The sequence below is a fragment of the Agelaius tricolor genome, unplaced genomic scaffold (genome assembly GCF_023055355.1).
Source record: "Agelaius tricolor isolate 1412-34295 unplaced genomic scaffold, bAgeTri1.0.p SCAF_10, whole genome shotgun sequence".
In the NCBI taxonomy this organism is placed as follows: domain Eukaryota; kingdom Metazoa; phylum Chordata; class Aves; order Passeriformes; family Icteridae; genus Agelaius; species Agelaius tricolor.
Genome location: NW_027269270.1, coordinates 8,205,287 through 8,233,022, shown reverse-complemented (window position 1 = coordinate 8,233,022; position 27,736 = coordinate 8,205,287). Strand labels below are relative to the sequence as shown.

The window sequence follows — 27,736 nt, the reverse complement described above, 5'->3', positions numbered from 1 at the left end:
AGTCTTCTTTTCCGCTGTTCTTCCGATGCCTCCCAAGTGCAAATCACTAACAAGAGGATCACGTGTGACCATATGCTAAATTAAGTTCGCCCAGAAGATTTCATTCATCGGTTCCCCAGAAACTGACGATTAAGCCTACACACTTGCAAGGAGATGCCATTTAATTCAAAACCACAGAGTTTATTTAAAAAAAAAATTAAACCGGAAAAAAAGGAAGAATCAACATAATCATAAAACCATTTTCCTTACCAAACAATAACAAAGGCGAAGGCTTTAAGGTCACGCCCGACCTATTAATTTCACATTAAAGGTGCTAAACACCCGGGGCAGCTCCGCAACAACCTGTACTACAGTCCGTCTCCAAACACACCTTCTGTTAATTTGTGACACTGCATATTTTGCTGCTCAAGAACTAAGAAAGCCAGCGCTGTAGAAGCTATTTATTCTGCCTTCCAGGTACTTCATCAATATTAAATAAGAACAGATACGAGCTGCTATGCAAAAACTTTACAGCTGGGCGGGAAGCTGCCCCATGGGTCACGCAAGAGCCCTTTCAGCGCTAGCAGGAGCAGCACCCCAGCACAGACCCGGAGAGCCGCTCGCTCCGGGCACGCACCTTGCCCCGGGGGCTCCGGGGAGGCGGCGCCGCGGCCCCGCTGTCCTTGCTCGCCGCAGGCAGGGCAGCGGCGCTGCGCGGCCGCTTCACCTGCGCGGGGGGTGCGGGCAGCCCGTCCCCGGAGGGCTCCCACCACCCCTCTGCCCACCCCAGCCCCCTCCCACGGGCAGGGACGCACCGAAGGGCGGCTTCAGCCTGGGTAACCCGGCGGCGGGACCCGCACAAACTTCGCGGCGGCGCGGCACACCCTCACCTTGATGATGCTGCTCCTCCGCGGGGTGGCCTTGGCCGCCTCCAGCAGGCAGGCGTCGGGGTCGGGCGCTGCCGCTGGCCCCAGGCTGCCGCCGGGGAAGCGCTCCGCGGTACCCACGGCCGAAACGCCGCTCCGGCGCTCCCGCCTCCTGCCCCCGGCGTCCAGGGATGCCGGCTCGGGCTCCTCTTCAGCACGGTAAGCGGCGTCAGGAGGAGCACGGCTCGCCGCCGGCTGCTCTCTGCCGCCAGCAGCCTCTGCCATCGCCCCGCCGAGCGGTGTCAACTTCTCCGGGGTGCTGAGAGGGCGGGGGAGTCACACGGACGGAGGAACGGACGGCGTCCCGCCGCGCTCCTCTCAGGGCACGGCGGCGGCAGCGCCAACTTTCCCCGGAGGAGCCATGTCGGTCCCCGGGGCGGAGGGTGCCCTCAGGGAACTCCGCGGAGCCAGAGGAGCGGGGCGGGGGACGCGGACAGCGCGCAGGAAGTGCGGCCACAGCCCCGCGCTGTTGTGACAGGAGCCGGGCTTATGTTGACGGACGGCGAGCTCGGCCAATCGGCGGCGCGGCCGCCCCCCGGCGGCGCAGAGGCAGCCAATGGCCCTGGGGAGGGGCGTGCCCGCGGGACGCCTGGACGGGCGGTCGGGGCGGTGCGCGGGGGGCGGCTGGGGCGCTGGAGGAGGATTCGTAACACCTGGTCGCCCTCGCCACAACCTTGACGAAGAGGGCCTGTGGAGGACCGTGCTGTCTGCCGAGAGCGTTCGTGTGCCAAGGCGGCCGGGGAATGCTTCCCCGTGCGTGTTTGAGGCAGGTTTGGGCTGCCTCTGTAAAAGCAGCGTGTGGAAGGGGTGACTTAGGTTAAATACCCTGCAGTGGTAGCACCGAGTGGAGGCACCGTGGTAGGAACAGGGACGCTGCCAGCGGCGGTTGTGAGGGCTGCTGCTGTAAGGGGCACCTTGAGGCTGCTGACGGCGGGCCGGCAGAGTGGATGCGAGCCGTAAGAGACAGCTCACAAAAGACATCGAAGACTCACGTTGGGATTCCTCTGCCGCTTAAAAACGAGCCAAAAGAGAAGCAGGTTGTGCGGGGCTGCTCCGCTCTCGGCCGCCGGCCCGGGGCGGTCCCGCTCCTGCCCTGCCCCTCACAGCCCCGGGCCCGGCAGCGCTGGCAGGGCCGACATCGCCCCCTGGCGGCCGCAGACCCGCTCGGTGCCGGTGCGGGGATCCAGAGGGAGCCTCAGGGAAAGGGCAGCCTTGGGAAGAGTTCATGCCAGCGTGGTGCTGTCCCTTGTAATTCTTCAGGGGGTATTTAGTTATAATGAGATTATCCACGTGGACACGTCAGGAAAGGTGGGGTGGAGTGCAGCAAGGGTGAAAGCCCAGGAAAGAGGTGAGGAAGAGATTATACAGCGAGATGGAAAATAGAACGGGTAGGGCTGGGCGAGCTGGTAGTTCACTGGGGATATAAGACTATTCAAAATTATAGTTACCAGCTTTAAAGGCAGTCAGGCTCTGTAGGAATATTAATTTCTCCCTGTTTTCTAAAGTAATTCCCTAATGAATGTGTTTGGCACCTGTTGGCAGTCATGGATTAAGGAAGAAAATAAAAGAAAACCTCCTTACCTTAACCAGTTATTAGCTACTAGCAAATGCCTGGCTACAGGGCATAATTGCTACTTAAAGGATGTGAAATTTGTATATGTATATACACACACAATATAAAAATTTAAAATTCCATGTTTAAAAAGGTCTAGAACTTTTGTCAAAGGTATTGAGGCATTTATCATATTCAACACAAAGAAATGCTAATTGAGGGACAGATCTAGATATCACTGAACTTTTTTTCATTAGCTTCCTTATAAATTTTATGTTAAAATGTAAAAATACATGTATACCACAGTTACTTTGCTTTGTTTCAGAGAAAAAAGTCACAAAATAAGTAACACTAAAAGATAGAAAATATTCACATTGAAGAAACATTTATGGAAAGAAGAGACTGTAAGGGAATGAAGAATTTAACCCCAGCCTGCATTGTACAAGACAGAATATCATACCAAGTCACTGCAATAAAGAGGAGGGGAAACACCCCAAACCAACTAAAAAAACTTATCTACAGACTGACTTAAGAAGACTAATTTAAAGACAACAGAGAAGATAATTACCATGAAGTATTTTAATGGGAATTATTGCTTCATGTAGAAATATGTTGGAGATCTTTCCTGTATGTTGTGAAATCATACTAAGTTTAATCATTGGTTTAATTATTTGGGAACAACACAGTGCTGTCATAGCTCAAGTCTGCATCTACCAAAAACTCTGCATTGTGTTTCAAAGACAGATTTGTATTACTTATTAAAGAACTTTATCCTTCCTAGGATATGTTTTACACATTTAACATTAGAAAGAGATTTATTGTCAAACAAATTGTCTTCTGACATCAAAATTAAAACCTTTTAATTTTCCCCTTATATCACAACCTTTGACACCTGAAGTCTTTAACTGGAAAAGGTCTACAGGGAATCTACAGATTTTAAGTTTCATAAAAATCAAACCTACAGGGAACACTGGGCAAATTGTATTTTTTATCTGTTTGTCCACAAGAGGCAGAGGTTTGAGAATTATGTATAGTACAGCTAAGTGAGGGTTTAGTTAAATTCTTCTCTAGAAGAGAATAAAAGGTTGTCTGTTTTTCTGACTGCATCTCTAGCTGCTTTTGAGACATCTGCATTTATCTCCTTCTCTTTGTATGTAACCATGAATTATGAAGGAAAAGAGCAATTGGTTTTGATACTTCTTGATGTGTAATAAAAAAGAGAGCTGACAAAAAGAAGCTTTACAGTAAAAGTGCTTGCATAGAAAGTTTAAAGAAAGCAAGATTGGTTGGTGGTAAGAGTATGTAACAAGTTCTGTGTTCAGTTTCATGCAGTCCCTGTACAATGACACTGCTGTGTTGTCCATACCTACTTCAGGTATACGAACAGATTTTTGAGAAGAGTCAAGGAGTTCACTCAAACTAAGAAAGGTAAGATTGTTAAAAACATCTATGTGTTTGTCTGAACATAAGTCAGCAAGTGCCTGCAATATCTATTTTAATGTGGATTTTTTTACACTCATTTTGCTCCATCTCCATCCTTAAGGCACACAATTGTTCCTCAGTGGGCGTAGTTTGTATCATAAACTGGCTGAAAATACAGTTGTCTTGGAGCTGTGCTGAAGCACAGCTTACATAAGCCAGTACTTGCACCTAGACACTGCATTTTGGGAATGCCTTAAAATTAAGTGTTAAGCTGGGAGCCAAAAGTGATTCTCCTGTACCAATTGAACAGGGCTGATGAAGTGTGAAAACTGACAGATTTTCCTGTGTGATGAACATCTAACTTCCAAGGCAGGGAAAACAATGGGGGGAAAAGTTTGATTTCTTCACATATGCATTCACACTGACAGCAAATCATAACCAATTTTAGCATTGATGAGACTTAGGCATAGCTATTTATGGGAAAATGTTTTGCTAGATAATTCTTAAAGAAGTGATATTTTAAAGCCTTTGCAGTTATTGTGTCTCTGCTGTTACATCATGAATGTGATATTATAAAACAACTAAAAACAAGAATGATATAATTTATTTATACAAATATGTACTTGTTGCTAAGTTTCACTCACATTTTGGCAAAGGAACCCCCAGTCATATTTTGCCTGTAAAGCTATAATTAAGCTCTGAGGCTGGGTAAAAAATGCAATGTAAAAAAAAATGCAACTGCAAAATGCAATGTAAAGTAAACGTAGTTACATCTTCATTTTAAAACATACTGCATATGTTTTCAATTTTCATATTTTAAATATATTTACACACACAAATTGATTCAATGCCTCCTTTTTTCTTTTTTTTTTGTTAAGTCTTGTTTTGTCTTGCTTCCTAGATCTTTGAAAAAGCTTCACTATACTTACACATCACATTGTATCTTCTAGGTAGTAAAAATGTTGTGTCTTCTCTAACTTAACAAGAGAGACTTTTGTGATATGCCTCTGTCTTAATTATGTTCTTATTCCACATGAAGTCACTGAGGAATTCTTTTCAGTCTGCTGATACTTTCAGGCAAATCCAGTGTTATTAATAATTAAAATGCGGTTGTTATAGAATATTCCTGCAAATTCTTACCTCTGAGGAATAATCCTTTATTTTAGGAGTATTGTTTTCCCCAAAGCTATGCCAATTAAGTGTGAGAAATGGTAAAATCAGGACCTCAAATTATATCATATTTGATCCTATTTCACAGCCTCTGCTTACTATATAGACACAGGCCCAAGCCTGAGTGGAGCCCAGATTAGGTAAAGCCTGGAATGAAAAGTGGGGTAAAATTAGAGATAGATTCTGTAAACAGTCATAGCAGGTAGCAACAATTGAACCAAATTTTATAGACAGGAAAGGGTAGATTCCTGGTAAGAAAGTGATTCTTCCACCAAATTTGGCAGCAGGTATAAAGAAGAAAGTGACATTAGAAATTTAAGGGAGAACAGTAAAATGTCTTATTTAGTTTTGTAAATAAGTAACCATTTTTTTCCAATCTGATTTTCAAGGGTGGATGTTTGCCAAGAATTAAGTTCACTTACATGAAGATTCACGTCATAAGTCACACTCATCTTCAGATTTTTTGGCCACAGTGATTGAAGTTTGAGACATTAACAAGTAACTGAAAATAAGGTTTTTAATGGACAGCCTGAAATGATGCCAGAAGTCATGCTACAATCTAGGTAAAACAGTTTATTCATTTGTGCAAATAGTGAAGCTTTCTCAAGTTGCCATGTTTAGTTTTTGTCTAGTTTTTAGGGAGGGAAGAGAAGGCATGCCATATACATTATAGCAGAAAATTTCTTGAGGATTTTAAGGAGTCTTGACAATGAATTCTTATTCAAGTCTAATGATAATAATAATGACTCTTTTTTAAGGTAGGTGTAATTCCACTTAATGAGAACATTTACCAATGACTGTTTTTCAGAGTTCTTTTTAACTCCTCTGATCATTGCTTTTAGTATTTCTTCAGCTGTGACACATACATAGAAATTTAATTGTAGTTGTTGCTAACTTTCAGGCTATGTGAACTTCTTAACTACTGTGAAGAGTATGATCCAATAGATGTATTTCATTTCCTCCATTCTTTGGTAATTGCTTAAAAGTAGGTTCAAGTGTACTGTGTACCTTGCTAGCTCAATGGATATATTCAGAGTTAGAAATGTACATGGCACCCACACACTTACCTGCAATTTTTTGGGATTATTTGGCTTATCATGAACTGCACAGTTGCTGGGGAAGCAGCATTAGTTGCAAATGATACCTATTAGCCAGGAATTCATCCTACTAAGGCTGGAAAGTATTCTGGTAATATTCTAGTTCAAAATCTACCCTTACAGTCTCTAATCTTACTACCTCAGAAGGTAAGTGCTACCAACATCAGAAGGAATAATGTAAAGAGTTTTGAGAAAATCTGGTCAATATACTGAGAATGGAATTGAGACTATTCTTCTGTCTGTTAATCATACAATCTTCCTCCTAACATGTGCTCTCTGAAAGATATTTTGCATTGCCTAACTAGTTTTGGACATAAGTTAATTGTGAGTATCCTGGAGCATTGAGGTGCTATGCAATAGCCTAACCACCAGGAGAAAATAATTCATTTAAATTCTTTTTGCAAGGTCCTGAAGGATGTGAGGGAAAGTATCAAATAACCCAATAGTAGTGGGTCTGTGTGGGGAGAGCATTGGTGATGAGAGCCTGAAATCCATTCCATTGGCACTTCGGTGAAAGTACAGGTCCAGTCCCAAGGACAGAAGATCTGTACATTGGAGAAGATAACAACAGCTCATGGTTTCAACTGAGAGGTCAGTTTGCACTCAGAAACTACTCCATGATGTGAACCAAGTTGGTAAATTAGGATAATCCAGAGATCTGCTTCAAAACTGCCCCTTGATCCAAACAAAAATGCTAAACCAGATGCACCTGAATCAAGTAAGTGTTAAAAGTACATTGCTGTCTTTAGATCACCTGTGCCTGACTGGCCTCACAAGGAAAGAGCTATACCCACATTTGCCTCATGTCAAAGAAAGTTGGTTTCCTGTGAGAAAAAGTCAAGACAGTATTTCCCAGCAATATTTCTGACAGCTTCTACACTGACTAAAGTGGTAGTATATGCAAACAGAGAAAAAATACCATGTAAAGTCCTCCTTTTTAAACTGAAGATAAAATTATATGCAGGCTGGTCTAGTCCTTGATACCACTTCCAAACACAGGGTTACATGAATTTGAAAACTGCTAAAAACATTTTATATTTAGTTCTTTTTCATATGTGTAAAGTTGGCCCCTCTCAATTCATTAAGAAAAGTCACCTCAAAAAAAAAAAAAAAAAAAAAAGCAAGCTGATTATGATCACAATGTAATCCTCAAAATAACTTAAATTCCTCTGGTATTAATTGAACAGGATTTTAAGAAGATTAAAAATATTTTCCATCAGGGATGAAGTGTACTTAATCTTTTATTGCAAAATTTCATGTTTCTTAATGTCAGGTTAGAAGGATGTGGGGAAAAAAGCCTAATGACTAATCTAAGTAAGCTTATTTTCCTCAAATTTGCCACTGTGGGAGTATAAGATGCATAAATTGGAAGAATTGTTAAACACTGTTTATCTGTGTCTTTTCTGAGTGGGGTTCAGTCAGCTGTTGGTTAAGATCTATATGCCATCCTAACTCCCACTGTACTTTACATTAGGATTAGCACAATTGAATCATTCTGCAAAGACAAGGCCAGGAGTGTTTTACTCCCAAATACACAGATTTACAGACTAATCACTAATAAAATGTGTTGGGCAAACTTAGAGTCACCTGTTTCCTTTGTGGTTTGGAAGAATCCTCTCATTCTAACCAGCTACCCTCTCTTCATCTTATCTTAGAGGTATAATCAGACTTGGTAGCAAGATTTAGGAGATTCAGGTGTATTAACTCTTCAGGCTATGCAGATGTCAAAAGGCAGCAGAGCTTTTCTTTTATATACGCTGCATGTTTGATGTTCAAAGATGCCAAGAAATGGTTTTATGAGCAGATATTATACACAATGAGCTTCACTGAGCCATACTTTAACATAGCACTTTTCAAAGGTTTGTGATTTGGGGGAGGATAGGAAAAAATTAAGGAAAAATGGGAGAATGATGTCTCTTGTTTTGTGAATCCCAAGGTCCATAGTGTGGGCCAAAACTACCCTGGATTATTTCCTATGAGCCACTACAAATAAAACAAATTGAATTTAAATTACCTATTTGTCCAAACACTTAAACCCCCTTGAACTGAACGGAAAGCAAAAGGTAAAAAACATTTCAGAGCTCACAGATGCCCTGAGACTGTATTCTACCAAATGTAGGAAAAAGAGTGAATTGCAAATTGAGCAAAATAATATAGAAACAAGCATAAAAATCCTGTAATCACTCACAGAGATAAGTGATCTCATAAAGCTAGATTCTAACTGAAACAATATAGAAAAACCTCTTCAAATTCAGTGTTAAGTAGGAAAATAATAGCAATCCATTTTAAAAATCAATGCTTTCAGTTCTTCCTATGTATCTACTAATTGTTTTTAAATAAGGGGGACAGAGACAAGAGGAGATGAGCAGGAGTGTTGTTAGGGCAACCAGAAACAAAGTAGGAGCTAGAGACAAAGGTTAGAGAGAAGGGTGGAAACTGGGAGGGCGTGAGAAGTCACAGCTCATAGAGAAGAGAGATGTGCCCAACCCAAAAAGGGAATGTTGTGGGGAAAAGGGCCTGCAATATGGAAATATCATATAAAAGAAATACAGCCATTTGAATAAATGGAGAACTTACCAGTAACTTCTGCATTTTTCACATAGCACTGACCATAACTTTTACACAGAGAACTTCTTAGGTGACCATCATCAGTGCTTCTAAGCACTGTTAACTCCCTCAAGAGGCCTCCTCCAAGTCCTTGAAGACCTAAGAGCTCTTGGGTTTTTCAGTTTGGGCTCAGAATGTAGAGAATCCAGTCACAAGCTTGTAAGAGAAATCAGTGTGTACATCTACATAAGATAAATATTTTTCTTTTAATACAGTTGTTTATGCAACAGAGACAGAAGCCAATCTTCTAGTACCATCCTAAGAAACATTATTATGAACTTCAGAGCAGGAAGTAAGTAATCTTTCATGAGGTACGCCTTCTGACAAGGACATATTAATGCTTAAATTTCCATGAAAGAATCTTAAAAGGCTGGTGGGAAAACTAGTGTTGTTATCCACAGATAAAAATAATAGTAGCAAAAATGGTAGCATGTCTTTTCAAGGTCAGTGAATCAGTGAAATAGCAATTTGTGGTAAGGCCCATGTATTACTCATAAAATATACTTGTCTTTTTCTGCCTGGAGAATTCTTTTCCTCCTCCCAATTAATTTTTTCTCCTTATTTTTCTCTCGCTTTTTCTTTGGTTTATTTTTCCTCACTTAACCTCTTTCTCTGATGCTAAAAAAAGGACAAAAGGCAAAAACCTACAGGAACCAGCATAGTCAGACTCTTGTCTTTTACTGCCTTCTTACTGTCCAGCACTGCCTTTTAATTTGTGGGAGAGAACAGCAGGGGAGATAATTTCATGCTGTATATATTGCTGACTTGTGGAATCAGGAAAAACAGTTGCACTCCTGACTTCCTTTGAGGGTGGCTCCCTCAGCCAGGAAACAATTCCCTTAATGAAGCAGCCATGCAGTACCAGGGCAGCCCAGCAGCCTTTGTTGTGATATTCAAATCTTGTATACATGGGAGTATTTTATTTACCAGCTCTTCTCCTAATCTTGCTACATTTATAGGTGTGTTGAATTTTCAGGTTTTAAAGCATCACAGTAAAAAATAGCTCAGTCTCTCTCATTTATTTGCAAAAGTCCCATTTTTGTCACAATTGTCTTAATTTAAATGTAAATGTCCCAGATTTGGGTTTCTTAACTAAAGGAGGAGGTATAATGTAGAAGATACAACAATTAAAACTGTAAAATACACTTTTATGTCTCTGAATGTTTGTTTATTCTTTCAGCTATTCTCACTTTAAATTCTCCAAATCAAGATATGAAGCACATGAAAGGCTTGGGCTATTCTGCCTTTCACATCATTAAAATGTAGTGCTGTTCTCAGGATAAGCTTTGTTGCTGTCTGATAAATATTCATAAAATGAATGCAATTCAGCAGAGTGCTGTAATCTCACAAAATAAGTACTTCTAAAAAATCCTATCAGCTCTGCTAAAATTGCCTTACTTTTATACAACTTTCTCAGCTAAAAAAAAAACCAAACCCAAAAACCAATAGTAAGAGTTAAGCATTATATTGTTATATATTACCGGCACAGAATTATTAGAAACTCTTCTAGGATTGTGGGTTTTTATTCTGTGTAATAAGAGTAACATTACAGAAACTGATAGGTGTTGAAGCAACACCAAAAAAGGAGCAGTGTAGAGTCCCATAAGGACTGCAAGTCTGCTGTCCCTCAGGGAGTCTTACATGATGGGAAGGGCTGTTTGGTTTAGGTGGGATGGGTATAATATGCATAAAGCACAATACAAATATTTGAATTCAACTAAAATATAAGCTAGACATTGTCAAGATATTCTTCCTTGAAGTCTTTATTTTAAAGCAGCAAGAAAACATAAACCACAAGAGTAACTGTTGTCATTATATTACAAGGGCTCTGTATTGCTAGAGTTTCATACCTCCTTGATGTTGTTCATAGGAAGCTCCTCTAAGCACTAACTCCCCCTTGTCCTCACAGCAGCCAACTGACTCCAATTCCCCTTAACCAACCAATCTACCTTTTATAACACTCTTCTTATTGGCTACAGGTGTGGCCTGTTAAAATCAGGCCTGCTCCTAATCCTTAATAATTGGCTCGGCTGCAACTCTTTAGGGGCTAAGATAACATTCTATACTACTTTTGTTTACTTATATTCTATCCTCCTACAAGTAACTAATGAGAGTAGTGAGCCTGACACTGAGTCTCGGGGTGACTTAGCCTGTGCATGTTTGACCACTTTGAAAAAGTTTTCCCTCTGGTGTGGTTCTCTCAGCATACATTTGTCTGAATATCAGCTCCTGCTGTCATCAGATCAAGGATTTTTGTCAGGCTGCACCTTCATACCTGCATTGATTATGAGTTTGTCATTTGAATGACTCTTTTTTTTTCAGACCAGTTTAATTCCAGAGATATTTTAAGGTCAAAATTTATTTGCAGACAGGATGAAATCATGGAACAGGAGGGCAGGTTGTAGTGCAGTTCAGTAAATGACCACAGAAGTACACTTGACACAAGCATTACTGTTGGTGCTTCTCCTCCAGTTCAGGAAGGGTGGAAAAAAGAATATTTTGAGTATTTTGGGGGGTGGTCATTAATGTGCTATTTTCCAGTTCTCTTGAGCAGACCAGAAATTTTATCTCCAAGGTCATCCCTAGCCTGCCTACTCAAGAGTCTTTTGGGAATCTTAGGAAGATTGTTTGAGTTGAAATAGGACTTCTACTTCACACTGATGGCTATTCAGTCTAAACTGTGTTCTAACACCCATCAAGTATAGCCTGGTAAACCAAACACAGGTAACTACATCCCCGGACATTTTTGTTTTTCTCCCACAGAGGCCAGATGAAATATGTTACCCTGTTTTCCTCCCCGTTTCACACCCTAGTTGGGAGGATAAACCCAGCTGGGATTTGCCTCCCCAGGTGATAGGGAAATTGCTGGAGGGAGGTTCCTGGGCTGACTCAGAGCTTCAAAGCACGGTTCCGAGGGGTGGTACCGACACCCTCCTCAGAACTATCACCGCGGGGAGCCAGCCCGGACCACCCGCCCCGGTGCTGCCACGGTACCCGCGGGGAGCGCAGAGCAGCCGGGCCACCCGACACCCGTCGGGGCATCGGCACAAGCGGCTGGGGTTCTGCGCAGCGGAGCGGCCGCGAGCCCGCTCCGGGAGGCGCGGGGACACCGGCAGACCCAAGGCCTTGAGGCGGGGAGGTGCCGGGACAGAAGCACGCCTGGCCGCCCCGTCGCAGCGATCCCGTGAAAGTACTCGGGGACTGCGGGGAGAGGATTTGAGAAAGAGGAGATTTCTCCGCGGAAGGCGAGCTGAGGCGTGCGAGGGAAGGGCCGCTCCGTCGCGCTGAACCTCCAGGCTGCGCCTCCCCCGCCCGTTGCAGGCCCGTCCCCTGCGGGTGCGCGTCAGCTGGGCGCGAGGCGGAGCTGAGGAGCGCGACGCGTGCCGGGAACGTGCCGGGGGCCGAGGCGGCTGCGAGGACCGATGGATCCCGAGGGCGCGGTGAGGAGCCCGGCGGGGCCGCGGGGCCGGGCAGCCGCCCCGGAGGGCGGGCGGGCAGCGGGGCCGTCCCGCTGGGGCGCCCCGGCTCGCGCCCGCCCGCGCGGGGCCGCCATTTTGTCAGTGGCGGCCTCAGGCTGTGGAGAAGCCGCTGGCGGCCCCGGGTGTGCGGGACACGGTGCCGGGGCAACGGGGTCTGGCTCGGACCTTCCAGCACACGGACTCTGGAAAGCAGAGGTGTTTAGGGAGAGAAGTACGCTTAATCACCAGGCCTTCGTGGAGTTAGGTTGTCTGGCTGGGGGTGTGCTCAGTGTAAAGTGAATATTGCGATTCTGCTAACGAACAGCTGCCAGACGCACTAAGTAATCGATAAAAATATTGATGGATGTAAATATCCGTATTAATTGGGGAAATTGATAAAAAGGAAGCTTACAAAACAGTAGAAACAAATATTTAGGCAAGTGATGTGGTGATGGCACGTATTTGGTCTTTTAAATACTGTTTTCTTATTGCCACACTGATGATAAAGAGGTGATTATCGCAATGCAAATTTTAACATGTAACACTTTAAACTCACTGGGATTTACCGTATTTACTATTGTGAGTTCATAAGTGGTATGTTTAATTCCTCATTTCTTCCATTGGGGTATTTGCGTTTGTGGCTTATTTTAATGTATCGGCTCTTAAAACATGTATAGAGAAAATGCAATTTGGCCTCTTTGAGGTACGGAATACGTTTTGGCTGTGCTGTCAACTGCTAATTGTTATAGTTGAATCCAGAAGTTTGTGTGCCGAACACAGTTGCCAGATGATTATACAGTTGGAGTTTGCTGTGAGAGATGGAGACTGTAACCTGTTTTGTTCTTCAGGAATTTTTTGCTGCAAAAACAAATCCTCTTGGGGACTGTAGTGGTTCCTTGCCTGCTAGAGGTGGGGTTGGTTCAGGTTAGTGCTCTAGAGCATTCCCAGTAGGAGAGATGCATACTGGAGTCTCTTGAACAGATTGGGTTAAAAGCCTCAGGTTTTTCTCTTCCCCAAGTGTATGTGTTTTAGTACATTTGGAAAGGACTTGTGTCTTCTCTAAAACTGAAATTGCATGAACTAAGCTGGATTTATTGTCTTTCAGATATCCATAATAATAGCATTAACCCATTACTTAGAATTAGTAGGAGTAACTCTTAGGTAGCTAAAGAAGTATTAAATAATCCTGTTGGAGAAGTTAGTGACAATACTACACGGCTGCTTTCCAGCTATCATCTTCACAGTTAGGGTTGACTTTGTAAGGCAGTATTGTTTTGTTTTGAAAAGAGTTTACAATTAAATTGTTTCACTGTTCACAGGTGTAAGCATGGTGGAACTTAAAACATCAGGCAGGCTTCACCAAATAATGGTTTCCATGACATCCCATTGTGTTATGCTCTTTTACTGGGGCAAGAGCAATCTGGTTGTTCTTCTGCAGAGGGAATTTCTGTTCGGCCCGCTGTGTTGTGTTTGTAGGCTGAGAGGATGTTGAATTAAAATACCAGTCTTCAAGACCTGTTCTCATCGGGTGTGTGGAGATTGTTGATTTCCTGTGGCAGAATTATGGGTGCTCAGCGCTTGGAAAATTAATCAGAGGCTGTTGCAGAGAATAGACTTGTGTAGATGTGTGTGAGAGCATAGATTGAGCTTAAAATGTCCATTCTGTGTAGGTTAAAAGTAAGGGCTTCTAGGAGCGAGAAGATATGTTGTATAATAGAATTCATAACCAGAAATTCATGCAGCAGGGTGCTTTGCAAGTTGAAGCAAGATTGGTGTCCTGTTTGGAAGTGTTTAACATTGGACTTCAGACCATAGTGTATTCACCAAGTTACAGAATTGATTAAGATTGAGTTTGTGTTTAAACACTGAGCTTCATTCTGAATAAATATACATGGTTAATGTTCAATATCTGCTGTGCCTTCTGAAAAATTCTGTATGCATTGTCTGTTGAGAGTTGTTTCATTTACTGATAAATAATGAGTAAGATTTTGAAAATGTTTTCTTTCAATCAGCAGGCCACTGATCAGATGCAAACAGAATCTTTACCTTCATGTCCCAACACTGTGTCACCGGTGAGGTTAAACAATCTGATCGGTTCTCCAAGGTTTGGAACAGTTACCCCAAATCGTGTCTTTGTTGGAGGAATTGATTTTAAGGTACTCTTCCCTCTTTTTGCTGTTAAATTATAATTTATAACTGTATAAAAATCAACAGGGAAAAAAGAGAGACACAGTCATGTGTATTTGTTTTGTTGGTAAGTCCTCTTCACTTTAATAGCCAAACCTACAGTAGAGGATAAAGCTTTAAGCCTTGATTTCCATAACAGTCCTACAAAGTTGACTCTGTACACCTAGCTACTAGAAGCTTTTGATATACCAGTTCTTCAGAGTTTTCTTTTTTCAAAATAAATAGCTTTGTTATCAGCAGAGCTGATGGAAGAAAAACATGTAGAACGTTTTGTTTATGTATACCACTTAGTGTAATTTAATAAACTGTCACAATGTTTCATATGGCCAGTGGAGCAAACCTCAGTGGCTTTTGTTCCTCTAACACTTCTGGTTTACACAAACAATTACAGTGGGCATATTCCTCACCATAGTAATTTTCTTAAAGGCAAGAGTTTGTTTTTAAAAGAAGTGTGTAAGCTTTTCTGGGTAATTTGCATATTGATCTTAATTCCTAGAATGCTTGTGCCTTTGTGTGTTCCCTAAAATCTTTAAAGAGCAGTGAACATTGGGCCACTCTCACCTGCGGGAACTCAGCACATCACTCTGGATGTCCAGAGTTACTGAGAGAACCCTTGGGGGGGCTCAGAAATCCTGGAATGTTGCCAGGAGTGCCTGGTGGCTTGACTTCAATCCCTCTAGGGATGTGCCACCTGTTTGAGGACATGAGAGTCACTTGGGAGTGAATGGTGCAGGAATGATGTATTTACAGGGTGAGATGTAGATTTTAGGGTTTTGGTACAGGGGGGTTATGGAGACAAGATGGAGGGATCGAGGCGTGTCTTGTCCTTCTTCTTTCTTCTTCTTGTCATCCATTTTTTGTGGTGATGTTGGCACTTGGGGATTGGTCCATGGTGAAGGTGCACTTGCTAATACGGGTGAAAGGTATTGGGAAATAAAGGTAAATATGATGTACGTAGTTTTTAGTATAAAAAGACACGACCGCCTCGTGGGTGCTCAGAGTGCCCTTGGCTGCCTTGCAGGTCAGACCTCTGCTGGGCAGAAAGAAAATTCTGTAGATAAGAAATAATGAACAATCTGAAGACCAAAAAACTGAGGAGTCCAGACTCGTCCTCTGAAGCGTGGGCTGCCCCAGGACCACCCTACGCGTGTCTGGGCAGAGACAGACACCCGACTGGACACTCACCTTGTTCAGTTGCTTTTAACATTTGTGATTAGCTTAAGGTTTTTTCTCTCTTCCCCCTTTAGATAACTAATTAAGCCATTGACTTTTGCAAAACATGCTTAGCTTGCTTAGCTGTTGCTTTGTTCCCACCAAGAGTATTTTCTCTGCATCAATCCTCCTAGGCTGAGACCTTCTGAGTACTGGCTCATTTGAAGAGGAACAAGAATTGACAATTCACTTAGACTATTTTACATAACAAGTGCCAGAAATTCCAGAATCTTCTATTTTATTTGGCAGAGATAATTCAGAGGGGTTCATATTCTAAGATCTACAGGACCTTCAGTACATTTAGACTTCATTAAGTGGCACAGTAGCTTTTTGCACCAATAGTAAGCAAATTTCTGGATCTATAAAAAGACTTCTCTTGCACTCTTCTGTCTTCACTGCAATTTCAAAGGTTAAAATACTTTTCTGGCTAAATCAACATTTTTATTAATTATCATACTTATTGTTCATTGTGAAGGGTCTCTTGACTTGGTTCAGTTGCTGATACTTCAAAATTTATTATGAAATTGTATTTTCAACAGCAGTTTAAGCATGTTTGTAATCATAAAGAGGATGGAGTTTTTTTGCAGAGGGGCGAGGAAATAGAAGGGATGAAACCTCTTTAGCCATTTTAGTTGCTTTTCCGTTTGGTATGATTCTTTATATCAAACACAGCCTTAAATTTCTGATCTCATCCTCATAGGGTTTATATGTCAGGCTTGAATTGCTTTCTATTGGCAATCTCATGGCAAAAAGTATCGGCATTTTTGGCATTTTTTTTAAGCCAAAGGTCTTATTCAAGTCACTTGGGGTGATGCAAAAGCTGTTGACTTCATTTTTGTGGGAAAGGGAGACAGTTAATCAACAAAAACTTACTTGCTTTCTAACAAGTTCTTTTATGATTTTGCCATTTTGTCTATCACCATGGCAGTGATTCCTGTTTGCAAGAGGAAACACCTGGTCTCTCAAATTTAGAGAAACAATTCAGCAAGGGAAGTTAGAGTTGGGAACATTTTCATCTTGGTCTGATGATGCATCTTTAGTGGTGCAGGCCATGTGTCACTGACAAAGGCTAATCCTAAGCGTTTACCCTCCTTAAAGAATCTGACAAGGGCCTTTCTATTATCATAAGCAGGAAAAGGCAAGGCAAGTCCTGAATGTGTTTCTGCTAAGTTTCTAAATATTATGTCTGCTCAGATGCTTGCAGATTTCACTGTGCATCTTAGAACAGCATTTCCTTCTTATTCTGCATTAATGCAGTGCTCTGCATGTAAACCTTTGTCTTTCCAAATTCATAGTTCTGTGTAGCAAGCCCTTATGTCCTTGGGTAGTACTTTGAGCACTGATCAATTTCAGACTTGGATGAGGCACATAAACCTTTGATGTGCCGGAGAGGATTCCCTAAATTGTATACAAACAGTCAAAGTCATTAACTTAGAAGTAAAACAATACTTGGTATACTTGAAGGTAAGGAGGAGTATAGATGAGTGGTGTGTGCATATAACTGTGCTTCTCCCAGTGTTAGGTGTAGCATTAACTAAGGGCTATACAGAATAAAACTTAAAACTCAAGAGTGATGCTTACTGCATCATATGTGATATATGCTTACATTGTAAAAAAATATTCATAGAAGGCAGAGGAGTGTTCACAAAGCTTAGGTGAGTCTTTACATTAGAAAGTTGTCTTATTCCCTGCATACTTGGAAAGAGGCAGTTCCTTCCAAGTTGACTTGGACCACTCTCCATTGGAATAACATTTTCTTTCTTACAGTGGGGAGTTTGTGTTGTGTGCTTGTATGTATTTGCAGACTCTCATGTTAAAAACACTTCAGGAGGGATAATGGTATATTGAATGGATTTGACCGCTAAATCACTGTGGTTTAGGGGGATTTATGTGGCCTGTGTATATCTATATGCTCTGTTGTATTGCAGTTGAAAGTATGGCAGTGATTTTTTGTACTGTAAACTGCTCTAGCGTGTAATTAACAGAAAATAAAGTTTGGATCTAGTACACCTGCTTCATTGATCTTAACTGTAAAAGGACAGTTGTTACATAAATCTACTAATGAGAAGTTTCTAGAATTACTGTTGAATAATTAATGTAGTAGTTAAGTGGGCCCTGAGGCTCATACTTACTCATTCTTCTGTCTTCATAAGCAGGGTTATAATTAGTTTGTAGCAAAGTACATCCATTAATAGTCTTTAGGTAAACATTGAACTAATTAATTGAATAACTATGCAAACCAACTTTTCCTTTTTTTTCCCCTCTTGATTTACTGTACTAGACTAATGAAAATGACCTGAAGAAGTTTTTTGCCCAGTATGGCAGTGTGACAGAAGTGAAGATAATAAATGACAGAGCTGGAGTATCAAAGGGGTTGGTATAGAAGAATAAGTGTATTGTGGAAATTGAAAATAACAGAAAGCTGACCATAGTAAATTTCCTTTTTATAGTTCACAATATTTTATCACTGATGTTTCAGTTATTCCATGTGTGTGAAAATCTGTTCTTGCCCTTTAATATCTCTATATAAATGTCTCCAATTTGCATAACTAAAACTCTTAGTCATGTTATAAGATGAAGCTGTGTGTAGCTAGGACAGAATTAATAGTTTCCATTTTTTTCAGGTTTTCTTAGTGACTATTACTTAAGTAGATTATCCTAGCAAGGTTATTTAGTTATTAAATATATTTTTATTACTGAAAGCCAGTATGGAAAGGAGCCTAAAGTGGAGGAAGAGCTGAGATACACCCGATTGTGCTGGAGTGCATGGCAGTAACAGACTTTTGTGTGAAGATTTTTGGAACAGCAGCATAGGGGACAAATCTGATATTAAATCATGATTACTTACAATGGAGACTGAGACTGGAAGTCAGGAGAAATGACAAAGAACAAATACAGAGAAATATTAAGCTTGCATGGTGAAATTATTGCTGCAACCCAAAGGAAGGTGATGTCAATAAGGTGGGGAAGTGCACTGCCAAAGGGAGGAAGAAGGGCTGAAGCAAAAAGGAGTGTGCATGAGAGTTCACCTCTAAAGTTCTCTCCTGAAGAGTAAGGACAGTTTAATGCTGTCAGAGCTTAACATGTGTCAGCAAGTTATGTGCTGAGCTGCAGCTCTTGGCACAGAGTGCACTTGCATGACTTCAGGAATTTGGTCCAGATCTGTCACCAAGCCTCTTGCCCTTTTAGTAAACTCCAAGAAGTTCCAAGAAGTATCTGAAAATAGCATGTGTGTGTGTCCATATAGCCCATAATAATTATGCAGTTGTGATTACCAACTTATGTCTCACAGCACATCTGTTGGAAAATAATTACTTTCCATGCTGTTAGGATTTCTACTGAACTCCAAGCACAGGCTTTGTTGCTTCTGCTTGACAAATTATTTTAAAAACTTACAAGTTTGTGATTACATCTATTAGTTTATTATCCAAACAGTGTACAGAATGAAAATTCTGTGTAGGTAACGTCCCAAGCAGGAGAATACTTTGTCTTCTTTGAACTTGGAAATGTTTCCAGTTAAGAGATGCCAATACAAGAAAAGCCCACAAATTTGAAAGTACAGCTGGTCAGATTTATTGAAGTTCTGTATTAAAATTAACATACAAATGCTCACAAAGAATGATAACCTTGTATTGCAAAATCTGATCTGCTGGCCGGAGGGGTAGGAGCTCGTACCTTCTGTAATGTGACCCTGAGAAATGAGCCATGACCTTAACAAACCATGTGCACAAAAATACACATTTCCTAAATTTCAAATATTTTTGAATCTGTGAAGTCAGATTTATTGGAGGGGGAGGAAGGTTTTTTGGGTTTTTGTATGTATGTGTTGTATACATTCAGATACTTACTTTGCACTGGCAGTGCCACCAAGATTACTCTGGGAATGATTTGAGGGGGTTGGAAAAGCAGGAGTTCTGAGTGGAAAGCCTGTTTGATTTATTGCAGCAGTTAGAAGGGGTATTGTCAAAGACATGCTATGTCACAAAGTATGAGAATTGCTTCATCCTTGATCTCCACAGAACTCTTTTTAATGCTAATCCTATTAAGAATTACAGGAAAATTCACAGATAATGGCTGCATCACTGCTTTTTTGAGAACTCAGTTTAAAATAGTGGATTGTGTTTGTGGCAGTGGGGAGCATTCACAGTTGTTGCTGAAGTAGGTGGGAGCTGTACTATGAATTACAGTAAAATATTAACTTGGAAAAAATCCAAATGTCTCATCTTTGTCACCTCAAGAAGTGAAAGGTTTAGATCAAAATCTTTTTTTAATAGCAATGAAGGAATTTAGGGCATAGGCTACAAGAACAGCTGGTCATTCTTGGTAGTATATTGCCACATACTTGAATGTAATTAAAAAGGTGCTAAGAATGCAGTTGTTAATTCAATCTTTACTTCTAGGGTTGTTTTTTACCCATTAATTTGCCTTGTAATGCCACTTGTAGTGTACATCAAGTAAGTATGTGCTGTGTTTGTAAATACAGACTTTAGAGGCTGAGCTGCTGTCATTTTTGTTTAGGTATGGCTTTGTTACATTTGAAACCCAAGAAGAGGCACAGAAGATTTTACAAGATGTAAGTGACAATCCCCATTATGTTTGTCTCTTAAATGAATTAATTGATTTTGTACTAGGCCTGAGTACTCTGGTCCTCTGTTTGCCAAGTTGCATTTGAAGATAAGTTTGGTCTGATAGTTAAAATGGTTTCAAGAGATCTAATATAAGATTTTTCTTGTATGAAATTCTGATCATCCTCTGATTTTTATTTTTTTCTTTTGTCCTACTCTTCTATTTTGAATAATGTTTCTAGAACTTCCTTTTATGTTGCAGTCTACTAACTGTGTTAGTATTAAAAACAGACCTTGAGGAATTTCACCAGGTTCCAGACACATATCCTAGGATCTGGTTTCAACATAACTGCTCTCATGCTCAAGTGTCTAACCTACTAAGTTATTTTTCACTTCTCAGATACCTAGATCTGTGTAGAAAATAATAATGTCTTATTTCTTTAATTCTAGGCTAAAAAGCTCAACTATAAGGATAAGAAATTGAATATTGGACCAGCAATAAGAAAACAAGTGCGGAGTCCTAATGCTCGTATGTATTTTTACTTGCATTGGTGTATTGTCAATGCGAATAGACGTTTTTAACCAAGATGTACCTGGTCTTGCACTGCATTAATGCTGTGTGTGGCACGTGCTCAGAATGGTTTGCAGTGGAAGCAAATGCATGCAAGTGGAAATGTTGAAATAAATAGATTAATGGTGTCTTGGTTCTTTTATCTCTCAGTGTGTTGTTTCTTTTACTTTATTGGAGAGAATTACCTATCTAGGAACAAACTGAATGGAAGTTCAAGTTGCCTGAGAGAATCTTAAATCTAAACATTCAGTGTGTCCTCACAGGTTCTACAGGATAAAGCAGGCTCTGCTGGTTAGTGGCGTTGTTATTCATTGATTATTTTCTGTTATTAAAACCCATTAGGATTGTTGCATCTTGCTTTCTTTGGTAGAAATCATAAGGAGTGCGTGGTTGTAGTCCCCACTCTCTTCTTGAGCTGTTTCTTCTAAGATACTGAATGGATACTGAAAATGTAGGCTATAAACCACCAACTTTTAAGAAGAGATCTGTCAGTTGTCTTCAGTAAGGGCTGTGTGTCAGAAATGTAAAATAGATTTATTTTTCAAGTGCAGCAGGCAATGAAGTGTACTTTGGGACTTGGCTGCAGTATTTGTCCTATGGTGCCTTTTGGAACAGTTAGGAAAAACCCATCCTTTTGCTCATCTTCATTCTGAGGCCAGAATACAGAAAAATGTTGATTTAATTCTGAAGCTTTCTTTAATTTGTCAGCTCTGTTATTAGTGGTTCACGTATACACTGCTGCTGTTGGTGCAGACAAGCTTGCTGAAGACAGGAAGTCTGCCTCCTCCCCTGCTTGTGCCCAAGTATGCCCCTTTCCCTTGTGTAATTGTATGGGTTATTATTTGCCATGGGGAAATGGAATACTTGTTCCAAATGTATAGTTTCTTTGCTCTAGAAATTATTCAGTATGATCTTTGCTCAGTCATCATCATGAGATTGTATGCCATTTTCTTGCTATGCTTTATTTCACTTTCCATCATTGACTTGTATTTTCTCAGTTGTGTTGCCTGACTTGTGGGAGTTCCTTCCTCTGACTCTTGTAATGAATGTGTAAATTGATAGAAAAGGGGCATATATCTGTTTTAATTGAGACATGAGGCAACAGAGGGGTAACCAAAAATCTTTAAAAAAAAGCTTTTCAAAGAAAGCTGCTGCGTTCTTTTGAGATCTTTATTTGTAGACCTGTTCAACTCCCTGTTGTCATGCCTAGGATAGATCTGTGATATAGGATCATATTGCCATCCAGGTGCTTCCTAGGGCCTGGTTTCAGTAAGTCTGCTCTCATGCTCAGTGTATCTGTCACCAGAATGCTTTGTCCTACTGCAGCTCATCTTGGGTTTGTGAAGCCAGAACACCTGGACTTAAAATGTCACTGTAGAGCTGTGGGTTCCATTATATTACACAGAATTAGAGAGCTGGACAATTAACTACTGTCCTCTGTAGCCCACATATATAGTGCTTGTCTTTCCTACTGCAGAGCAAAATTATTTTTAGCTCTTCTGTCATAGGATCATTTGGGATGAGAGCTTTGAACATAATTGGGAGAGCCACTTGGTTTGCTTTTCCCCAGCATCAAAATGTATTTTTTCATCAGTGAATTTTCTGCGTTTGATGAGGAAGATTTCCTTTTTCTTTGCCAGAGATTTACTCAACACTGGCAGAAAGTTTGTGCAGTTACTTGTGCAATTACTTGGTGGCTAGTGGACAGGATTGTTGGCCATGGGATTGTGTTGATCTCCTCATCTGAGATAGCAGTAAGTGCTATTCTAGATTGCTGACTGGAACTAAAACAGCCTTTAGCTTTCCTGAGGTGTGCTTAACGTTATCCTAACATTGTAGCCTGTCTATGGGTAATCTATTATCTGTGTTGTATCCAGGTGTCTTAAGGCTTTTCTAGGAATTAGTCAAACTCTTACTATCAATAAAAGCTCTTGAATCTCTGTGGGACCCTTCTTGGTCATCGTCCACTGAGCATTCTGGTTGTCTCTGCAGTGTTTTGTCTGTTCATAAAATGGCACTTCATTTTATGAAGTGTTTTTTGGGGTGGTTTTTAAGTGGTGGTTTTTACCTTTGCAAGGCAAGATAAAAGACTAAAACTTACTTAGTGATGTTTATATTGTGTTCTTCCTGATTTTTTTCTGTACTATGTTACTATTTTGTGATTTCATCTTCAGCTGCAGAATTAATTTTGTCTTTTTTTCTCTCCAGAAATCTCCCCATATTATGGGTTGTGTTTAATTATTTGTATGGATGTCATCTTCTGCAGCCTTTCCCATCTAGCTCTGGAGACATCCTGTGGCCATCTGCTTTCATGATCGTATTTGAGAGGGAATTGAGATGGCATTAGACAAGCTGCTCCATGTTCCTTCCTTTGAATGTTTTCTTTCTGTGAAGATCAAAAGTGATCTTCTCTTTTTTTTCTTGGTATACACATCTGAAAAAAATTATTTACAAGTAAGTTTTTAAATATTTATTCCAGGTTCTGCTGTGACACCACAAGCTGGTACAATGTATGCAACTACTGCTGTATCACCAGAAGCTGGTACAATGTACTTGACCACTTCCAGTGGATATCCATACGTTTACCATAATGGAGTGGCTTATTTTCATACATCTGAAGTCTCTCCTGTTCAGCAGCCATGGCCAGTAAGGAATTTATTTTGATACTTATGCTTTTCTATGGACCAGGCTAGCTGCAGTGTTCTCAAGTCCCTTCTGCTTTATTTTCTTCAGCTATGCCTCATTCTAGATGCTTAATTGGCTTCCTTATATTAGACTTTATTTTGTGTTGCTTGGTTGTTTGTTTTTTTTTTTTAAATAACACTTCAGTTTATTGTGCTTCTACAGAGCACTTTTCCTTTGTGACCTACTGAACAGGACAGTTCATAATCAGTCTGGGCCTTGCCCCAGGAATAAGTTCTACTGTCTCTAGATAGTGATGGCCTAGTGCTTTCTAGGAAGGTGTGAGTGGGTATGCCAGAGATTTTTGTTTGATCTACCATAGGCTGTTAGAGACACTGGATTTGAAGCAGTTTGGGTGTAGGTTAAAATTTTGTGAATCATTTTCAAAAGGGAGGGGCGTGGTTCAGTATCGTAGTACTCCAGAGCTGTGTGTAATAGGAGTGACAGTTGATGAAATTGCTGCATTAAGATTTGTAACTTCTTTTCTTTTGAAGTCTCGCTCTGTTTCCAGTTCACCTGTGATGGTTGCTCCACCTGTTTATCAGTCTCCTACGTACCATTATCAGGTATCTGTTTGAAAATGATTTTCAGACCATCACTAATCCTCCAGCCATGCAGTACTATTTGCAGCACTGTCCCAGGTCTGTTTATTCTTAGGAGATAGTTTGTAATAGTAGTGTGAAACATATATTTTAATTTCATTGAAGATTTTTCAGTAGAATACAGTTTATTTTGCTATGTAACTTCATGCAAGTTTAATAAGTTACATTTTCTTTTGTAAAGACAAAAAAAGATTGTTGCAGGACAGCTGGCTTATCGTCTAAGCCAGACTCCTGCTTAGAGTAGGGCTGGCTAGATCAGGTTTCTTGGGTACTTGTCCAGTTGGGTTTCAAGTAGCTTCAATGATGAAGATTCCACACAATGTTTCTGGAGAGCCTCTTCCTATACTTGACCCTTCTCACAATAAAGACCTTTCCCTTAAAGGCACATTTTTTACTGGTCCAGCTTGGGTCCATTGATTCATGTGCTCTGAGCATCTCTGTTGAGAACCTGACTTAAGTTTTGAAGTTTATGAAATGGTCAAGTTGGAGGCTGAGTGGAAATAGATAAAACCATGTTCCTGAGTAATTTGGGGCTTAATGAAAATCATATTTCCTCTTTTTAGTTAAAAATTAATTACAGATTTGACAGTAGTAGTCATTCTGTGTGTATTTGTTCTTCACCACATTAGTGACAGCTTCTTGTTCAATTTTAGGCACCAACACAGTGTCTTTCAAGTCAGTGGCAGTGGTCTGTTCCACAGGTAAATACAGGTTGTAGTTGCAGCATTTTACCATTACTTTTCACCTAGTCTGAAGGTTTGCTGTGCTTATCTAAGAGTGAGATTTCCCACTATTCACAACTTGGTTGAAATTAGTATTAATTGCTGTGTTTTAGTAATGTATTTACAACATTTACTGCTACAATGGAAAGGATAAAGTAACATCTGTTGAAGCATTAAATGTAAGTCTGATGTAGAGAAAACATCTTCCCCTCCCCTTCCATTTAGCAAAATATTTGTATCAAATTAGCTAAGAAATTCTTTAGAAGCAGTTAAAAACTACCAAATTTCACCTGATTAAAGAAGTAGCTATTAACTTAGTAATTAACTGACAACTCTGACATTTCATAGGGGTAGAGTTATCAGGAGCACGTGGACACAAATTGGGTGAAATTAGACCCAGGCCCTTGAAGTAGGAAGAAGTTATTGTTAACTTAGTCATTTTGTGGGGAGAGTTTATCTGTTTTGTAAAAGAGCAGCTTAATATGGAAATCTGAACACTTGAGGAACTTAAAGTGTTTGAACCTGAAGGGAGGACCAAGTCTCTTAAGCTTGAGCTGTTGCAATGCAGCCTCATTACTTTAATAGCAGCCAGCCTTGTCCAGTTATGGTCTGTTCCACCCTAATAGAGCAATCCACTGCTTTGAAATCAGGATGCTGAATTACAGAGATACTCTAATTATTTTAAAACAAAAAACTTATTTTGCTAGTGTAACTGTGTTGCAAGGGAAAATTTAACTCAAGTATGTTTCTGTGATTTTGAGATTAAATGTGAATTTTACAAGTTTTAGGATTTTGCAATGCTCTCCAAAATGTGAATAAAATCTGAAAACCACATAAAATTAAAGGACTTTTTTTTCTCCTACTACCTGGCCTTTCTATCCACTTCCCTCTCATTTAGTCTCTTTAGGTTATCAAAGATGAATTTGACACTTTAAAATAAAGCTTTATATTTTGTTTATATGTAGCAAAGACTGTAAAATAAGCTCTTCTATTTATCCTGCTTAAATTAGAAAATTTATTTGAATAATGTGTTTTATTTCAGTCTCCTACCTCTTCACCTCCACTTCTGTACCTGCAACCATCTGAAGTCTTTTATCAGCCAATAGGAATTAACCAGGAAGGTGGATGTATATCTCCACCTCTCCTAATGGAAGCTGCAGTTCCTGAGGTATTATAAAAAATGCAAAAAAAAGTGCTGAAAATTAAAGTGCTTATTCGTGATTGAAAAATACAATCTTTTATTTTAAGCACTGGCTATTAGAGCAGTGAGGTCAACTGTTCTGGTACGTATGTTGATGTTAAATAATTTCAGGTGTCCTCAAGTTAGAACTTCTATTACTGTGTAGGAGAATGCTTTGATTCTGAAATATTTTAGAGAGTCACAAATGTATTGCAGACAGCAATATAAGGACTTTTGAATTGGTTTTGTTTGCAAGTAATGTTTAAATAAAATGGGAGTTCATTCTTTGGAATGTTGGGTTGAATATCCCTGAACCACAATATTTTTCTAAAGTAATTCTTCTCTGAGTAGAAGCTTGTTTCTAAATATTCTGATGATCTGAATTAATTAAGAGTGCTTTATTATACTTTAAAAATTTCTTAAGCATTAGAAATGTTACTGATATAGAATCAAAAACTGTAAGCAAAAAAAACTTATTCAATCAATCTCTTGATGATTGGATATGAAAAATTATAGTAGATGGCTACAGGAAAAACTGAATTACACACATTTTCACTTTGGTATTAATTGGTACTCCTCAAATAATTGTTCCTCATGAACAGGGAGGCCAAAATAGATGTTAAATTAGGACATCTAATTAATAATACTAGTAATCAAGTATGGTTCCAAAAGTAAATGGGTGTTTTATTCCCACAAGAGAAATTCCAAAACTGGTATTTCAGCCATCTGAAGTGGAAAATTCTGACATTCTGAAGTAATTTAATTTCCCTACAAAGGTACTGAATAATACAAGGCTTGGGTTATGGGGATTTTTCTTCCTTTCTGAAGGGGCATAAATCCTGGTATATATTTTATAATAATATTATTAACAGTACTATTTTACCTGTACTATTTCATGATTTTGATATAAAGGTGTACAAAGATCTGAAATCCATGAGCACTAAGAAGATAGTTGAAATTATTTAAAGAATATTTGGATGTAATGTGCTCTTGGTTTACAGGTACAAATTGCCTACAGGTAGGCAATTTGTTCATGTTAAAGGAAGCAGTGTGTCAAATTTCAGAGGAATGGTGTAAAATTCCAAGAGTAGTCAGTATTACTTGTATGTAAATATTTTATTAGTATGATACTGCTGGGAATTACATTTTTGATGTGCTAGTCTACACATTTAAACACTGTTCCCATTAGAACTGAGCGAAATTTGTAATAGAGAAGCTGCTACTTCTGTCAAGGAAAGTGATTTGTGACACTGATTTAAGATAAACTAAGTTTACTAAACTTTGCTCATCAGTGGGGAAAACATAGATTTAAATATTGAAATTGTGTTTTAAAAAAGTCAGTAGTTCAGCCCACAATTTGAAGTTTTAAGGATTCTAAATTCATACGAAAGGCTTAAAAAACTTAACATTGTGAAACAAGCTTTTGTGCTAATTTTTTGTATTTTTGTTGTATCAGCTGTATTCTGATCATGGAGTTCAAACACTACATCACCAGCCCTATGTCCAGAGTCACATAGCCATGCCTGCAGCTGTGAGTATCAAACCAAGATAGTTATAGCAAGCACAGCAGTATTGCTGTCTTCTTTCTTGAAGTAGTGACAGTAAGACAAGAGGGGAATGGTTGAAAAAGTCTTTCTTTAATTAATTGGTACATAAGGAAATGGGAAATATTGGAAACAAGCTGAGGTTTTTCTTCAATTGAAGTTTTGTTACAGAGGGACAAACATGTTACTTGTTTTGGAACTTCTTGGAGAAACTAATAAGAAGTCAAAACATGAGTAGTTATTTTAAGACTGAGCTACAA

At 39.9% G+C, this 27,736-nt stretch overlaps 2 protein-coding genes across 3 annotated transcripts in view; one reads left to right on the top strand and one right to left on the bottom strand.

The window, feature by feature from the left end:
- The window catches only part of PLCL1 (phospholipase C like 1 (inactive)), a 189,000-nt gene extending 178,337 nt beyond the window's left edge, over positions 1 to 10,663 (bottom strand). The window contains exon 1 of one of the 2 annotated variants that reach the window (XM_071434584.1): positions 10,604 to 10,663. In XM_071434584.1, the coding sequence (XP_071290685.1) occupies positions 10,604 to 10,621 (18 nt within the window). In that variant the 5' untranslated portion in view covers positions 10,622 to 10,663. Of the gene's footprint in view, positions 1 to 869; positions 1,388 to 10,603 lie in introns of those variants that run through there. The other variant, XM_071434583.1, reaches the window with a different exon arrangement.
- Positions 10,664 to 14,269: 3,606 nt separating this feature from the next.
- Positions 14,270 to 27,504, top strand: BOLL (boule homolog, RNA binding protein). Its single transcript, XM_071434582.1, has 7 exons — positions 14,270 to 14,367; positions 17,892 to 17,986; positions 23,268 to 23,392; positions 23,923 to 23,994; positions 24,684 to 24,731; positions 25,795 to 25,920; positions 27,389 to 27,504. The coding sequence occupies exons 2-7, from the start codon at positions 17,959 to 17,961 to the stop codon at positions 27,482 to 27,484; spliced, it is 495 nt and encodes a 164-aa protein (XP_071290683.1). The 5' UTR covers positions 14,270 to 14,367; positions 17,892 to 17,958; the 3' UTR covers positions 27,485 to 27,504.
- The last annotated feature ends 232 nt before the right edge of the window (positions 27,505 to 27,736 follow it).

Bases quoted from the DNA above. Each gene is read 5' to 3' on its own strand.
- BOLL (XM_071434582.1), top strand. From the start codon at position 17,959: ATGACAGAGCTGGAGTATCAAAGGGGTT. The intron at 17,987-23,267 runs GGTATAGAAGAA...TGTATGCAACTA, and splicing joins GCTGGAGTATCAAAGGGGTT to CTGCTGTATCACCAGAAGCT. The intron at 25,921-27,388 runs GTATTATAAAAA...TTGTTGTATCAG, and splicing joins TGGAAGCTGCAGTTCCTGAG to CTGTATTCTGATCATGGAGT.